This window comes from Typopeltis vanoorti, chromosome 19, assembly GCF_054136105.1.
Source record: "Typopeltis vanoorti isolate ZY-2024b chromosome 19, IOZ_Tvanoo_1.0, whole genome shotgun sequence".
NCBI classification, from domain to species: domain Eukaryota; kingdom Metazoa; phylum Arthropoda; class Arachnida; order Uropygi; family Thelyphonidae; genus Typopeltis; species Typopeltis vanoorti.
In genome coordinates this window covers 17912760-17930142 of record NC_143567.1, presented here as the reverse complement: position 1 = coordinate 17930142, position 17383 = coordinate 17912760, and the positions used below count along the sequence as shown (strand labels likewise).

The window sequence follows — 17383 nt, the reverse complement described above, 5'->3', positions numbered from 1 at the left end:
AATATGAATTTGTGTCTCACACTTGATCAAACCATCTTCCTGTACTACCTTCAATTCTGGCAGCTGACTTGCAACTCAAACACACTATGTACCACTTAATATAGTAATGTCTTATTTATGCAATATAATTGTAGTGTTTTCTACTAGCATTGTGTTATATGCCTTTTCCAGATCTACAAAACTCATATACAGATCCATGTTATATTCCCTTTATTTTTCAATTATTTGCCTTAAAGTGAAAATCTAAATCCTGACCACTTCTATTTGGCCTGAACTGCATAGCTTGTTCTCAAATTTTATTCTTCACAATTTTCCTTAATTTCTTTATAAGTATGCCTGCATAAATCTTACCTGGAGCATTCGGTAAGGAAATTCATTTTAATTCTCACACTATTTTATTTTCCTTTTTACATAATACCCATCTGTGATGGGTACTATGACAGGTCTACTCCAATTATCTAGAATTTAATCTTTTGATCATGACTTCTGTATTATGCACTACAACAGCAGCAGTAAAACTATTATACCTCCATATTTCAGCATTTTCTGGTCAAAATATCTATTTGAGCCACTTTTACACATTTCAGGTTTTTCATGACATTTTCTACTGAAGTATTGATATGTACTCCGTTCATTCATCTTGAATATCTTCTACCACTGTTCTATCACTTCTTGTTTCTTTTAGCAATCTTTCAAAGTAATTACACTAGGTATCTAGAATATCTACAGTACATCTTCAATATTCAATAGCTTCCAGAACATTTTGTCCAGGTTCTAAACAGAAATCCAATAGGTACTTACCATTATCAGCTTTGCTCTTTTCTACCAACTTTCCTAAAACATTTCCATGTCTGGTATTCATTTCTCACACTGTAGTTTATATCTCCAACAAGGACCAACTTCTTTTTTGTCAACTGCCTTCTCTAATGACTCAAAAAAATTCCTTCACTTCTTTCTTAGTAGAACATTCTGCAGGATCATAGTATAAAGAACACACGTTGTCCAATTCTCCATTTTGATGTTTGTCTACATCACTCTACTTGATAATGCATGCCATTCGAGAAGATTATCCTTAGGTTTAGTGTTGAGTACTATAGCTACCCCTTCCTTTCCCAGATGATTATTGTTGAATATAACATCTCATTGTTATTTAGAAGAATCTCACTTATTTTTTTTCTTTTTTCTTTGTTTCAATAACACCAATTACGTCAACCTGGTTCTTCTCCAATTTTTCTACCAGTCCCACTTATTTTATGTTGATGGTGCCAATCTTTAATTCTGCTCATTTGGACTTGTAGAGGTTGTTCCAAGTAGATGGCTTTTTAATACATTCCTTGGTTCTCTGGCAAAACAGCAGGGGCATTCCATCATGTTAAAATATCATTTTGTTTTGGTTTAAGCCAATAAGAATACAATTTCTTGTATAACCCACAAAAAAAGGAAATTCATAATTCTAGGCAGGTCAAAGTTTTATTCACAAAATTGCAAAGAAAAACAACTTTTTGTTTAAGCACTGAATCTCACTTCTTTTACTTGTACTTTTGTAGAATACCATCAATTTCCTGATATGCATCCTTAAGGGGTATTCAAGCTACTATGACAGACTACATAATTAAGTTGACATTATTATCAATCTCCTATAAATGATTATCCTCCAAATTAGTCAATTACTTATTGGCATTACAATATTGTCGTATCCAACATTTTGTGCTTCTAAGGCTGAATCTAACCACTTAGACCATTGTTTTCCTCTGGGTCTCTTTCCTGCCATCTTGGCATCAAATATCCATTTTGATAAGTGTTTAAATTCTGGCTTCATCTGCTGAGGATAGGTTTAGTGATGGTTGATATTATGAATTAACTGATACAAACTACAGCTTTGGAATATAAAAAAAAAACTAAGTACTGTCATAAACGATTCATCTCCCTACTCCAAAATCAAGTGCTACAGGATAATTTCACAACCTAAATCCTTAATTCACTTCACATTTGAGGTAGAGAAAGAAAATTCTGAGGTAGCATCAAGATTAACTTATCTATAAAACATTGGTTCACTATTAATCTTCAATGATACACTAGAGAAGCTGGAAAACCAATCAGCAGAAATATACAGTTCAAAGTGCAAATGCATGAACTTGAGAGTAAGGTGTGTATTTGAATTTAATGGACACATGTGTATAAATCAAAAAAATGTAATCACCAGCATATCTTCCCAGTTCCCCCTCCCTCCCTCAGTAGATATTAATATTATGTTTCTATTTACAATAAAATATTGTGAAACATAAAGGTACTTACTAATTCATGGCTTTCTTCAATATGCTTTTCCACTTGATTTACAACCATTTTCTTGTCAGCTATTAAGCGTTATTATTTAAAGAAAAACATTTTTAGAAATAGCAAAAAAGTAATTGCCAACTCTATTTTAATAGGAAAAAAAAATAATACTACTAACTAAAATGGATAGACAGTAAAATTAGATGAGCAGTATATAAAAAGAAGTCACAGAAGACATAATATAGTAAGCAATGATGGACTGAATGAGCATAAAATGCAGGCTAGAAAAAAACTAGCCTGAGAAAAGAAAATTACACAGAATTGTTTTGGTGATAAGCAAGAGGAAGAATAACTATGCAACAGTGCTAATCAAATGACTACTGCAGAGATGTAGTGGAATTAATTATTTTACACTTTGTTAGTGTATATCATACTGATATGAATGATGAACTGAACTACAACATTTGGCAAGGTGGCAAATGCTACAGGGACTACAAAGGAAAGAATTTATAAACAAGGCATTAAGTAGGTGAGATGTTAATAAAGTTATGAGGCTGGATATACATTTTGTTTTACACTTACAGAAAAGACCCACAGCCATTCAAAACCATATCTGACAGAGTATGGTGGTTTCTGCAGTGTCTTATCTCTCTCTCTCTGTGTGCATGTGTTCTGGCCAGTTTGCCCATTTTGTGGAATGAAAAATAAGCATCTCCAAGAGGAAAACTCTGCCACCCTGATATGAGACCAGCTAACTCACCTTTAGATGAAATGTCCTAATAAAGGTTCTTCACTAGATGGGATTCAAACCTAGATCCAAGCAAATGAACTATAGAGGTTTAGGTTGAATATATCATACTTATTTTTATGGAATGTGCAGAAGAGTCCTTGACCTGGTTAACGAATCTTCCCCCTTCCTACTCATGTTGAAGTCCAATTATACACCAGTACATAATACTGATGAGAGTAAGGTGTGGAAAATCTAATAATACATGATCTAATTGGCAGAATTTCCTACAACAGTTGTGAATATATACAGTAGATCTTGCTTTAGCAATATACTTGCATTTTATGACAAATGGGTGATGTTCTTGGACTATGCAAAGTTGAGACAGCTAACAGAGCTGCAGGACCAATAGGTTCCATAATTGTATCAATTATGGAACAGGCAACTAAGGCTATGTGGTCAGAGTATATGTCTGTTAAACATTTTCTTTCGGCCAGTGTCTGTTTCGCATGATGAATAATCCAAGTTTTTGGAAGTAAAACTTACCACATTCATAAAACACCAGCTAACTCACCTTAAGTTGAAAAGTCCATGTAAAAATTCTTTGCATCCTAGATGAGTGTAGTGCAGGGGTGTAAAGCATGTACTGCAATTGGTGAAACTGTGTTCCAGGTGGCAGATAAGATTTTGGATTGCCAAATGATGGCTAAAAGACACCTGAAGCTCAGAGGGCATACTCCAAGCATTACAAAGACCAACAACAGAGTACACTGCAGTTATGATATGGAACATGCTAAGTTGAGATGAGTACCACTGTAGAATATACTGTTCAGACATCATACAAATGACTGTGTGCACACCTGGTCACCTTGTTCCGTTGTAATAATGAAACACTGGACAGGTTGCAGAGATAAGTGACTAAGACAATATTAGGACTTCAAAACATTAGTTATGGAGTAGAAGTTCAGTCCTGTGATGAATAATTACAGGATTAATACTGAAAGAATTATACATGGATGGCTTACTTCATCAAGTATTGTGTCTCCAACTCAATCCAATATGTAATGGATTCACCACTGCAAATGGATATTTGAGAATGCCTTTAAGATGAATTTCATTTCCTGATATACAACATTACTATTCTACTAACTAGAGGCAAGAAGTACTTAAAAAAAAAATCAAAGTTTGGTTTCTAGAGTAACATTTCTAGAATGTATTGTTGTGCCCATAACTGGTGAAACTAGAATTCATCCCAGTGTTCATAAACTGCTATACAGCTGCTAACATGAAATCCACATCATTATCAATATAATATTAAACAAAAATGAAACTAAAATTTTTCTTACTATTTTAATTTTGTATTATCCTATGATAAGCTATCATCAAACCACACGAGTTTCCAACTTGTTAGCATGCACCATGAACTAGTTCAATTTCAAAATAAGTGTATCACATAACACTACTGTATGCTTTTTCAAAATCAAAGACAGAAAAGAAAGCATTCTATAACTAAATGAAATGCATAGGCAACTTAGTCTAGCAATCTCTTTATTTCATTATGGGTAATGAAATGAAGAGATATTTGGAGGCAAAGAGTGAATTTCTCCAGTTTTTGAGAGACAACTATATTATGCAGAATGTAACAGAGGGGATGCAAGGATCCAGGGTTTTGGATTCAATCATCTCATCACAGGATATAATTATAAATGGAGTGATGAATCCCCCCCCCACCAATTGGTAGGAATGACTATGAAGAAACCTGTATGGACAATAGCCTTGGGAAGACTTATGAGCAAGGGATATATGTGAGACTACAGGGCTGAATTATGAAAAGCTCAGGAGGCAGATTGCAGTTATATCATGAACAAGGAATCGAGTGGAAAAGAGATCGATGCTGCTTCAGCACTACTAAAGAATTAACTAGCAGAAGAAATGTCTTAATGTATGACAACAAGAGGTTAAATAAGGGAGGTGTGAAATCAATGAATTTAGAGGTTAAGTGTGCATTCTAAAATAAGCAACATAAAATAGTGGTAATAATCAATTGCAACAGGAGTACAGACTCACTTTGTAAGGAGCAAAAATGCAACAAGCAGCAATTATATAACCAGTAAAAGAAAGAATGATTATGGATGAATGACAACTGCTGCAGAGATATTAAGTGAGATATTGAGTGGAAAGGAGATCAATGCTGCTTCAGCACTACTAAAGAATTAACTAGTATTATTAATGTATGATAATACATTAATAATATAATTATTAATGTATTATCATGCATTAATAAGATAGTAGAACTTGATTTATCACATCTTTTGAGAGAATAATCCAGGGAGTTAACATCTGCCTTGACATATTTCTTTAATACAAGCCTATGGTAGGGCAAATTACAAAGGAGTGGAAAAAGAGAAAAATTCTTCCTCTTCATAAAGAAGTGATAAGATTGAAACTAATGAAAAAGTGATAAGATCTACCTATTAAAACAAGGTGACAAATGCATAAGCCAAGAGAGAGAGAGAGAGGGAGATGCATACACATACATAATGATATGTTTTAATTTTTGCAAAGTCCTTTGATAGGTTGCCAGATGATGAAATGTGTGGCAACCTTCAAAGTAATAAATGAAAAGGATGAGGCTAGATAACAGATTTGTGCATTGGACTAGAGACTGGCTGTCTGATAGATATGAACAAGCTGTGTATGAGAGAAGAGGAGAGTCACTAGTGGTGTGCATCAATTATGTATTGGGGCCATTGCCATTTAATTTGTATATTAATGATACTAGGAAATGTTTCAATGGAAACATGAAGTTGTCTGCAAATTGTGAAAAGTTGGGAAGAACTATGAGGAGCAAATACTGTTTTACAAGAGGACCTGAACAGATTGGATGAGTGGGATTACTAGCTCAATTCTCAAAGTATAAAGTTTTAATATTTGGGAAGCAAAGATGGATTACATATCCACTATGGGAGATATGTGATTGAAACTGACAAGTTGGTAATGGGTTATTACTAGATTAATGGTGGAAGTTTTTCACAGCATGATGGGAAAAAAAGAGACCATCCCTACAACCTGTATAAAGAAAGACTAGCAGGGGAGGGAGAGGTGAAAGTAGGTATTTTGCATGGAGATCAGCAAGTCATTGGAATGCATTACTTAAGTGTGGAGATAGTGAATACATTTAAGGCACAGTTTGATGAGTTTTGTCATTGGGTCTTCACATATCATTGGATTTTCACATAATGAGTCTTTAGACCCCACGGAGGGCTGATCATGATATCTTTGTTATTCTAATCTATAGGGATAGATTGATTATGTGTAACAGTTAGTAGTTACTAGCTCATCATTGCAGACTATTTGTGGAAATTAGTCATTTTTCATGAGCATGATATCCTGTGGCCAGAGAGTGGCTAGATAACATGATTTACATTATTCAAGAAACAAGCCTAATGATGCTATAAGTTACTATAATCCAGAATATCAGATGTTTTGTAAATTATTATCATTATTGCAAGGGCACCTAAATGGAGAACATCATCAGCAAATAAGTCTGTAGATTATAATAGAATACAAAAGAATACAAAAAAAAATGTAAGCGAGCTAAAGTGTGTGTGTAAAAGTAGCTAAGCAAAAGTCATGGGAAGACCTCAGTAACAATATAGAAAAGAAATATCAGGAAGGTGGCAAAATGTTCTGGAGGTTATTGAAAATGCTTAAAAATGGAGGAAAGAGCATTGTAAAAGAAATCAAAGATGATAAAGGTGACATTAAAATGGAAGATAAAGATATCCTAGATGTCTAGAGTACTCTGAAAGACTGTTAAATGAAACATACAGTGATAAAAAAAGTAGTAAAAATTTTCAAGAGGAATTCAAACAGGAGTATATATCAATACTTGAGGTAAAATATTAAAAAATAAAAAACTTAAAACGTGGAAATGCAGCCAGAGTAAATGATATTAGACCAGAAATGTTCAAATTTGTAGGTATAAAAGTTTTGCAGTAGCTAAAATGCATAATTCAGATGGCCTGGTCAGAAGGATGAATTCCAGATTACTGTATTCCAGTAATATCCCATCTCTATAAAAGGGAATAAATTGAATATGAAAAATACAGAGTAATTTCTCTATTAAGTGTTCCAAGTAATTCATTTTAAAAATTTATGGAATTTTTAAATGTTCCAAGTAAGATTTATACAAGCATACTTGAAGAGGAGGTTGAGAAAATTTGTAGAAGAGAAACTTGAAAAAGAACAAGCCAGGTTCAGGCCAAACAGAGATTGTCAGGATCAGATTTTAACTCTACGACAAATAGTTGAGAAATCATGAGAACATAGTAAGAACCTGTACTTTGTAGAGCTGGAAAAGGCATATGACAAGGTGTTTATAGAAAAGTTTTTCAAAATGCTACAATTATATGCAGGGCCGGTTTTATCGTTAGGCGAACCTAGGCAATTGCCTAGGACTGCTAAGGCTATAAATATCCACATGTGTAGGTGTGTGTGTGCTTGTGTGAGTATGATAAAATATATAGAGAGAGACCATGTATAGGAATATCTAAATTTTCTTTGCCCAAGGGCATCAGATACTCTCGAACTGGCCCTGGTTATATGAAATAAATGGAACATTATACAGAGCAATACACAATGTATACTTAAGTTATAAGTCAACAGTCAGAATTGAAGAAAGTGCAGGGCAATGGTTTGATGTTGAATTAGGGGACAAGGATGCACATTATTTCAACTATTATTCATCATCTATATGGATCTCATTATGAAAGAAAGTGGCATTAAACCTGACATTAGAATCTGAGCTATCAAACTGAGTTCTTTGCTTTATAAAGATGATGTTGTACAGCCAGTGCAAGTCGTCAGGGTTCTCTAACTAAATTGCATACAAATTGTAACAAATTCCATATGAAAATGAGCAAAAAATGAAATAAAAATGAAATAAAAATAAAAAAAAGATCCAAATTATGAAAGCAGGCATAAACATAGAAAACTTAATGTGCATTCTCAATGAAGAACCCATAGTGCTACTGTTCTCCCAAGTAAAATATTTCAGCTATTCAGGCACAGTTTTTAGTGAAAACAGCAATAAGTAAAACTGATATAGTGGGAAACTAGATGAATAAATTTATATGGAATAAGAGAGAAATTAGCTAAAATACCACAGTTAGAAAGAATTGGTTCGTTGGTTAGTTTATGCTGCTCCATAGCCAAGATTACAGCAATACATAAATAGTCAAGGACAAACTAATAAAATAACAGGCATGTACAGAAACCAAGCCAAGCAATGCAGTATATACATATAAATAAAATTCCAGCCAAGATTACAGCAGTACATAAATAGTCAAAGAAAAATTAGTAAACAATATACATACACAAAAATTAAGTTCAGCAATGCAGCATCTACATATAAAGAAAATTAGTCAAATGTGTTTGACTGTAATTTTACAACTTAATTCTTTGTAAAAGTTTGAGTGTTGTTTGTTTGAGTTTGATCACATCTGCCTGAGTGTAGATGGCTTGGCTAGATAGTGCTGTATTGCATTTTTCACACAAGGGAGGGTCACCAGCCCTAAGTAAATAAGAATATGTAAGATGACTGTGACCTATACAGAGACTAGTAATAACAACTTCCTCTCATCTCTTTCTAAGTTGACTAGAATGCCAATGCTTAATATCATATAATTTGATTGTCAATACTTTAAATTAAAGATTCCAAGAAATTATCTTCTTGGATTTATCCTTTATTCAAGTATAAGCAAACAAAGTTTGCACATGAAATACCTTCATAGCTAGGTTACTTGTATACAGAGATTGATGACTTAACATCAATTGCCTTAGTATCCCATAATGCAATGCACATATCCTTACAGACATGTATAATGCCATGCATTATGGGAAGAGCCACAACCCAAACCAGTTTCAACCTTCACTGAGGTGTCATCAGTGGGAGCCAGACCCAGAAGTGATATCAAGATTGAAGCAATGCAGAAGTCATATTTCCATATACAAGGAGTCCTTGATATAGTTCGCCCACTGTTTGTAGGTCCCTGCTTCGCATCTTTCCAAGAATAGTCGATTCATGCCGAAGGGCAGAAACAAATGAAGGACGTCCAAATTGGTCGCCAACACGCGAAATTATGTGCTTTATAGGTTAAATTTTCCAACTGTTATACAAGCAACATAGTTAACTACAATAATCATAAAAGAGAAGTTAATTTTCCAACCGGTAATAATAAACAACTCATCCCACAATATGGACTGATTACCCTATTATCGGAATGGGTTCTCCTTTTTCTGAGATGCGCAGAAGTGTCGAGGGACCTCTAATCAGTTGGCGAACTATATCACTTCTGAGTCTGGCTCCCACTGATGACACCTCAATAAAGGTCAAAAACAGTCCGGGCAGTGGCCCTTCCCATAAATGCATAGCATTATAGGATATTAAGGCAATTTATGTGAAGTCATTGGCCTCTATATAAAGTAGCCCAGTCATGAAGTTACTTCACGTACAAACTTTGTTTGCTTTTACACTTGGATAAAGAATGAAACCAAGAATATAATTTCTTGGCATCTTTAATTTATAGTATAACCAAGTGAAAAACTTGCAACATCTATCTGTAATCCAGAGTATTTTAGTAATGAGGAGTGACATCATTTGGCTACTTGTATATGGAAATATGACTTCTGCATTAATTCAACCTTGGTATCGTTCCAACTGATGAGACCTCAATAAATGTCAAAACTGTCTGGGTAGTGGCCCTTCCCATAATACATGCTGTTATACATGTCCATAAGGATATGTGCATTGATTGGGATACTAAGGCAACAGATGTGAAGCCATCAGCCTCTATACATAAGTAGCCCAGTCGTGAAGTTACTTCACACACAAACCTTGTTTGCTTACACTTGATAAAGGATGAAACCAAGAATATAATTTCTCGGCATATTTAATTTATAGTACAACCTAGAAAAAACTTGCAACAAAAATCTGCCAATGCTTCTTGCCATGATGACTGCCATTGAGCAATTAGCTTTGATTAAGAGACAACTGTTTCCATCTAAGTGATAGAGCTGGTTCATTTGATTCAACATAAAGACTGAGTGGGTGATGTGTAAAAGACACCAGCAGCCATCTGTATATCCTGATGATGGATGGAATCCAACCATCACAAGTTATTCTGCCTTGTAGAACCACAGACTTGAGACCCATAATCCAGCTTTGAACATATACATGCACACTAAAGATGAAGCAATGAAGTTCAATCAGCACTCCATTCAGTAGAGGATAGAGTGCGAAGAAAATTCAATGGTCTCTTGCATTTTGCTCTTAGTTGACGATCATGTGAGGAATGTAAGTTATATGTCAAAGATGAGTACCAAGACCTTGGCTTCTGTAGCTACTGGAATACCAGTTTGTCCCATTCTTAATTCAGGATCTAGTGATGAGTGCGTTTTTAGGCAGAAGTATACACAGACACATTTTTTCTGTTGAAAACCTGAACCCATTACTAAGAGTCCATAGAGAAACATGACAAATGTTTGCTGAAGTTGTCTTTTAATACCCTCATGTTATTACAAGAGTGACAGTAAATGGTGAAGTTGTCAACATATATAGCACTTCCACAGTGGGAGGAAGCCGTTCGGTGATTGAGTTAACTTTGACAGCAATTTGCATTGTTGGTCTGATTGGATAGTGTATCTGCTCTCCAGCCAAATGGCTGCAGGTTCGAATCCCACTGTGGGCATGGATGTTTATGATTGTCTGTGAAAATACTAGGGGTGGTGGTGGAGGACAGTAGAGGGCATAGGTGTAGATAATGATGGTAGCTGGGGTTCATTGCAGTTTGTGGATTGAGTGCTGAAGATGGAGAGTTGTAGAGTAGGTGCCCTTCCTCAACAAGTCTGGACTCCTTGGAGGTGTCACGTAATAATATTAATAATAATAATAAATAGTGTCAGACTTAAGACAGAGCCTTGGGGAACACAGTGGTCTTTGTTATGTGGTTGAGATAGTGTACTTCCCACTCTGACTTGGCTATCCACTGTCAGCCTATTTAAATCATTCTGCAAGATCTCTACATCACCCTTAATTATCAGTAAAACAGCTGAATATCTCCATTGAAATTATCTTCTTTATCATTAACTACAAAATAAATAGCAGTGGTTCAAGTACAGACTATTACAGCACACCACTAGTCACCCTGCCTTCACCTGGATTCTACTCCTCCATATGCTACTTTTTGGTATATATCAGCCGCCCTTGTATCCATATTGCCAGTTTCATATCATCCCCATTTGTTCCAGTTTGTGTAAAGTTCAATGTGAGATCCTGTCAAATGCCTTTGTAAAATCCAGCAGTATTATCATGTGGCCATTCTCTTATCCAACTGTGCTGTTACTATTGCAAAAAGTTAGTAATTTACTAAGGCATAACCAACTCTTCACAAAGCCATGCTGCCCTCTCATAGAGTATCACATTCTTATCCACCCATTTTTGAATTCTCTTTCTGACCAACTTTTCCAAACTTTTACCATCACTCCTGAGATACTGATTGGTCTATATTTTACTGCCGTAGCCCCTTAGCCTTAGTCCCTCCTTTATGCAAAGGAATTATTTTGCCCTCCTTGAGATTGGCATCGTAATCTAACTATGGCCTTTGTCTTGAGCTCTTTTCAATCTTAAGACTCATTATATAACTAGGTTAAATATATTGCAGTCCATTTCATGCATATTCTCTTATTACAGTAATTCTTTCAATTATCTGTCTACTGTGTGAAAACAATTTCTCTGTTGGATAACTGAAAGTGTTAGACAGGAGATACAATTACATTGTAATATACCAGAAGTCTACCAGAAATGACACACTGACCCAATCAGGTTTGGTTAAATGAAGGTTTGGACCGTTGAATGTCAGATAATTAAGAGATCAACATATATTATTATTACTATTTCTGCATGACACCTCCAAGGACTCACTGCCGAAGGGCACACAACTCTACTACACAAACACTACTCAATGTCTCTCCTACTTAATCCTCCAACTATGCATACCACCACCATTAGTATTTTTTGCTGTATATATATGATCATTCACTCTGTTCGGCTTTATTTCATGCATTAAAACAATAATTTATAATAAATTTTCACAATGTGCTAAACTATGTTTATGAAGGTAAAGCAATAACCAAAGTAAAATGTCATAAAGCATGAAACATATTTCTCATGAATCAGGTAATGCCACACAATTAATCACTATCACATTGCAAAAAAAAATAAATTAACAAAAAAACAAAACTGTTGGTATGAAATGCTTGATGACTGAATATCTAAACGATACGCAACACTGTCCTAAGAGCATCTAATTTCTTTCCACTCACAAAATAAAAATATAAATAAATAAAATAAGCTGAATGGACTACTCCACCAATCAGAATATAGGTTAAAAATAAAAAATAATAACAAAAAAAAAAAAAAAACACCACGGAATAAATTGAAAGAAAATTATTTCAGTGGTTGCTTCAAAGAGCTGGAAAAGGTATCAAAAATTAAATATTATTATTTGACACCTCCAGGGAGTCCAAAGACTCATCGATGGAGAGTGTGCCAACAGCATCGAACGATTGATCCCTTCCAATTACTAACCGCGTTCAAACTTGCTTAACTTTTTGCATGAGCCATCAATAGCAGAGGCTCTACCAATCAACAAACCATCATATATATCTTTAATATAGTATATTATATCTGTTAGCAATGCCTCATTACATAACTGGGACAACAGCTACTATTTTTTAATCATAAACGCAGTTTATATACATTTTATTCACATGTAAGCAGGTTTTACTTTTTTTGTTTGTTTGTTTTTGGTTATTAAGTCGGTAAGTAAAAAAATTGGTAGAGACTCTGCTGCCGTCAGTAGCAGAGGCTCTGCCAATCAACCAATCTTCATATATATAAATATAGTATTTTATATCTGTTAGCAATGCCTCATTATATAACTGGGCCATACGTTTACTTCTATAACGGCTACTATTTTTTAATCAAACGCGGTTTATATACATGTTATTCACATGTAAACAGGTTTTACTTTTTTTTCTTTTTTTGTTTGTTTTTGGTTATTATTTAAAAGCCTAAGTCAATTTAAGCAATTCGGTAAGTAAAAACTTAGAAAGTATTGAACATATAAAAATAAAAAATTCAGTATATATAAAACAGTACTGAACATATACTATATATATATATATTCACTCACTTCCAGAAAGATTCGGAATCCTTCCAATTTTTGACGTTATATCAGCTGTCAAAGCAGCATACTGCTGCTCAAACGATTCCATCAGTGACGCCATGTTCATTAACGGTGAAAAAAAAAAGAAGAAAAGAAACAGGTGATCAGATGTTTGCTTCTGGTTGACAATTGCGTCACTAGGGTATACATATAATTCCAAAATATGTATTTCAATAATATATGATATCCACTTCGTCCAAACACTCCACAAAAGAAAGCAGTTACGGTCACAGAAAAATTTCGAATATACAAATAATGCTAAATATTTTAATCACGTATGCAACCATTTTAATTATACTAATTAAAATTAAAATGGGTTTGATATACATGAAATGTTAGGGTTGACATATTCTTAATTACTAAACCAGGACAGCACTATTCAAAATCCTGGAGGCAAACCCGGACGTTCAGCTTTTTAAAATTTTCTAGGACAAACCGGAAAGATGCTATTAATTAATTTAAGAATTTACGATTTAGATAAAAGGCATAAATTTTTATTTCTTTATTTTTAATATAAGCGAATAAATAAAAATCTCTATATAAAACAAATTACTAGTTGTGGTGGTGTTGGAGGTGGGCGGTAGATGGCGTTGATGGAGATGATGCGTAGTAGAGGTTAGGTGTAGAGACAGTTGTAGGTGTCCTCCCGCGATGAGTCTTCGGACTCCTTGGAGGTATCAGGAATAATAATAATAATAACAATAATAAAACAACTCATTTCACTTAACAAAAAATATGTTTATTAATTAAACAAACTTCCATTCTACAATTTTATAATTTTCTGAAATAACTACTTATTACTCATAGAATAACTTGTTAAGAAAGTAGTAATATTTGAATAAATAGTTGAAAACGTACTTCCGCTTTGGCATCTTTATGGATATCCGACACACACACACACACACACACACACACACACACACACACACGCGCGCGCGCGCGCGCGCGCGCGCGCAGGTTATATATCTACTTAATCAATATGCAGGTTGTGCAGAAGGAATGCTATACAGTTTGAGGACCTATGGCCTGAGTTTGATTGAAGGAAAAATTCATACAATGCTGATGGACTGCACTTAAATGGATTCGGAGTTAGGCGTCCAGAAGGAACTTTTTCAGTGAGGTTGTGGAAACACAAAATCAGAAAAACTAAACAAATTAGGGCAGATGCAAAAAATATCTGTAAAGGCACCCATGAAGCAAATGAGTGTATGAAGTTGTTGCTGGTAGAGGCCAGAGTGCCGGGGATAATGTGGCAAGTAATTAGTATGGGGGATCTCAACTTCGGAGACATAGATTGGAAGGGGAAAAAATCCCATGACAGGAAGGAAATGGAATTTATACACTTACTGAGAGGTAATTACTTGAAGCAGAATGGGACAGAGAGGGCTCAGAGTACGGGTGTTGGATCATGTTATAGGATCAGAAAAACTGCCTGTAACTATGGGAGGTAGCAAAACATATGGAAATTCCAGTTAAGAAGGGGTAAATGTGGAACACGAAGTAGGGGATTATGATACACTTAGCAGACAGCTTGAAGCAGTACCATGGCATAAAGATCTGCAAAGAAAGAATGCTCACAATGGATGAGGGATAGTCAAGGAGTGTATGGAAGAAGAAATATCACACTGTACACACAAGGTCAGGAGGATAAGGTAGGAGTAGATGGATGAGTAATATCATTAAGCAAGAGCTGCAAAAAAAAAAGATGTAGAGAGGATAATTTTAATGAGCGCAGATGGTAAAGAGCAACAGAAGCTCACGAAATCTTTAGCTACTGAATAATCATTTTGCAAGGGTATATCATTCAAGTGAAGATATTGTCATGCAAAGGTGACAGACACTGTTCCAAGAACAGAGGTTAATGAATATGAGATAATTAGGATATTGCGGAATCTGAATGCAAATTCATCAGTGGGATTGGATGGGATATCGACTCCATTTTAAAAGAATGTGCATGGTAACTGGAAAGGACTTTGACATGGTCAGTTCACCTGGATTTCTTGGGGATGAGCTAGTAGTGGAGAGGTTTAGAGGAGAGTAACCAAGATGATGAGTGGTCTTTGGAATGCTTCCAAAGAGGACAGAATAGCTTGTGGATTGAAAATGGGGAGGGAATGTGATAGAAATTTTAGGTTACTTAAAGAATGAATGCAGGGGAACTGTTTCAGCTAGAGGGGGCAGAACAAAAGGTCATCCCTGGAATTTGGGTAAAAATGTGGTTATAGGAGGTGTGAGGACTAGATTTTTTGCTTTTTGAGTGGTGAATGAATGGAATGGGTTTTGAGTGCTTTGTCTTTAGTTGTTTCAAGGAGAGGTACGACAGATATTGTCTTGATAGATTGAATCTCCCACAATGAGCCTTAGGAATCCATGGAGGAGTCCACACAATAATGATAATACTATTATTATTAAATGTATGTTCATCAAGATGTGAATTGTAAGTACAATTCTCATAATCTTAGTACGACTAACACTTGCATTTGTTTATGAAACATTTTGATTGGAGCTGTAATATGCTATGTTGACAAAAATATTTGAACACCTTGCTGTGGTTAAAAAATGTGTTTTAATCATATTTCTAGTACCGAGTTGGACTACCTTCGGCATGAATGACAGGTACATCGCAACAGGAACATTGTTTCATTCCTCACACTAAGCTACTCCCGTTGCTGATGCTGATGATAGCAGTTGTAGTTTGCAGCGAATTCAGCGTTCTAATTCGTCGATGGAATTCTGGTCTAGGATCTGAGATGCTCAGTTCAACACTTCAACGTTGTTTTATGGAACCTAGTCTTGGACATGCAGTGAAGTATATGGCATGGAGTGTTGTCATGCTGAAATATGAAAGGATCATTGCCGATGTACTTCCGCAATGTACAAAGGATGACGTTGTCCAAGATGTCCAGGTAGCCATCAGGCTTCATGGTTTTGGTACATACACCAAAGAACTGAGCCCCATCCAACTGAAACAACCTTATAGCAGTACCAAGCCTCCAACAAACTTGATAGCTGGAATGATGCAGTCCTGCCAGAACTGTTCCATGAATAATCTCCAGGTCCAAACACAATCATTAGAGTGAAACATTTGCAAGTGTGATTCATCTCTCCCGAGAACCCTCTCCCAGTCACCAGTACAAACGTCGGTTGACATTGGGGGAGGTAATGTGTGACTTTTACATCAACTCTGCCTTAGTAACCTAAGAAATGAAAACTTGGTCATTTTTAGTGCCAACAGATGTCCCTGAAGCATATTCCAGGTTGACTAAAAGGTCCACCGCTGATGACTTTCTGGATGCTCGAACATTCCGAGACAGAGCTCGTTGATTTTAGTAAATGGCTTCCCAGGGTATTTTACTCCTGTGGTAGCACAATCAACTTTCCATCTACGAATGACATACATAACGGTGGATTTCAGTATGCTGATGGGTAGCAATGTCACAGAGAGAAAACAATGGCTATGACAATCAGCTGACATCCCAGAATTTATTCAGTTGAGCTGAACGTGGCATATTGATATCGAGTATAGTGCAAAACATGAAGCACATCCCACCTTTTATTACCAGATTGACACAGACAGTCCCTGAATATTTGCATGTGGTAGGATTCGAAATTTGCATGACGCATAAGGTATCCAAATACTTTTGTCAACATCATATATTTAACATTCTACCTTCGTATAATTAATAATACAAAAAGAAAGGCAACACAGTTTTATCACTATTATTACTCTTGTATATGAGTCTTGAGCATTGAATCTTTTGACTCGGTGGAGGTCTGGTATTAATAATAATAATAATAACACGGGTACCTCTCTGGACTCCATAGGGTCATCATCGGAGGTCTAGAACATTATGCAGCAAGACCTGTACAACACTTGTCATAACTTGTCATGCAATTGTTCACTGACAAATCACATACAAGTGACTCTGGAAATCTATTTCACTCCTTCACCTCTCTTCAATCAAAAAAAAAAAACACTGATTAATTAGTGGTCCTCACACACACTCATTAACCGTGTTCTTACTCAATTTCCATGGATAAATTCTAGTTTACCTCACATTATTCAGCCATTGACATACTTCCTCCACAGCAA

At 35.4% G+C, this 17383-nt stretch overlaps 1 protein-coding gene across 2 annotated transcripts in view; it reads right to left on the bottom strand.

The window, feature by feature from the left end:
• Vti1a (Vesicle transport through interaction with t-SNAREs 1a) overlaps positions 1-13351 on the bottom strand; it is a 135296-nt gene extending 121945 nt beyond the window's left edge. For both annotated transcript variants that reach the window (XM_090409399.1, XM_090409400.1), the window contains exons 1-2: positions 13258-13351; positions 2296-2354 (exon numbers count right to left, since the gene is read on the bottom strand). In XM_090409399.1, coding sequence (XP_090265525.1) covers positions 2296-2354; positions 13258-13351 — 153 coding nt within the window. The remainder of the gene's footprint in view (positions 1-2295; positions 2355-13257) is intronic.
• Positions 13352-17383: the final 4032 nt, after the last annotated feature.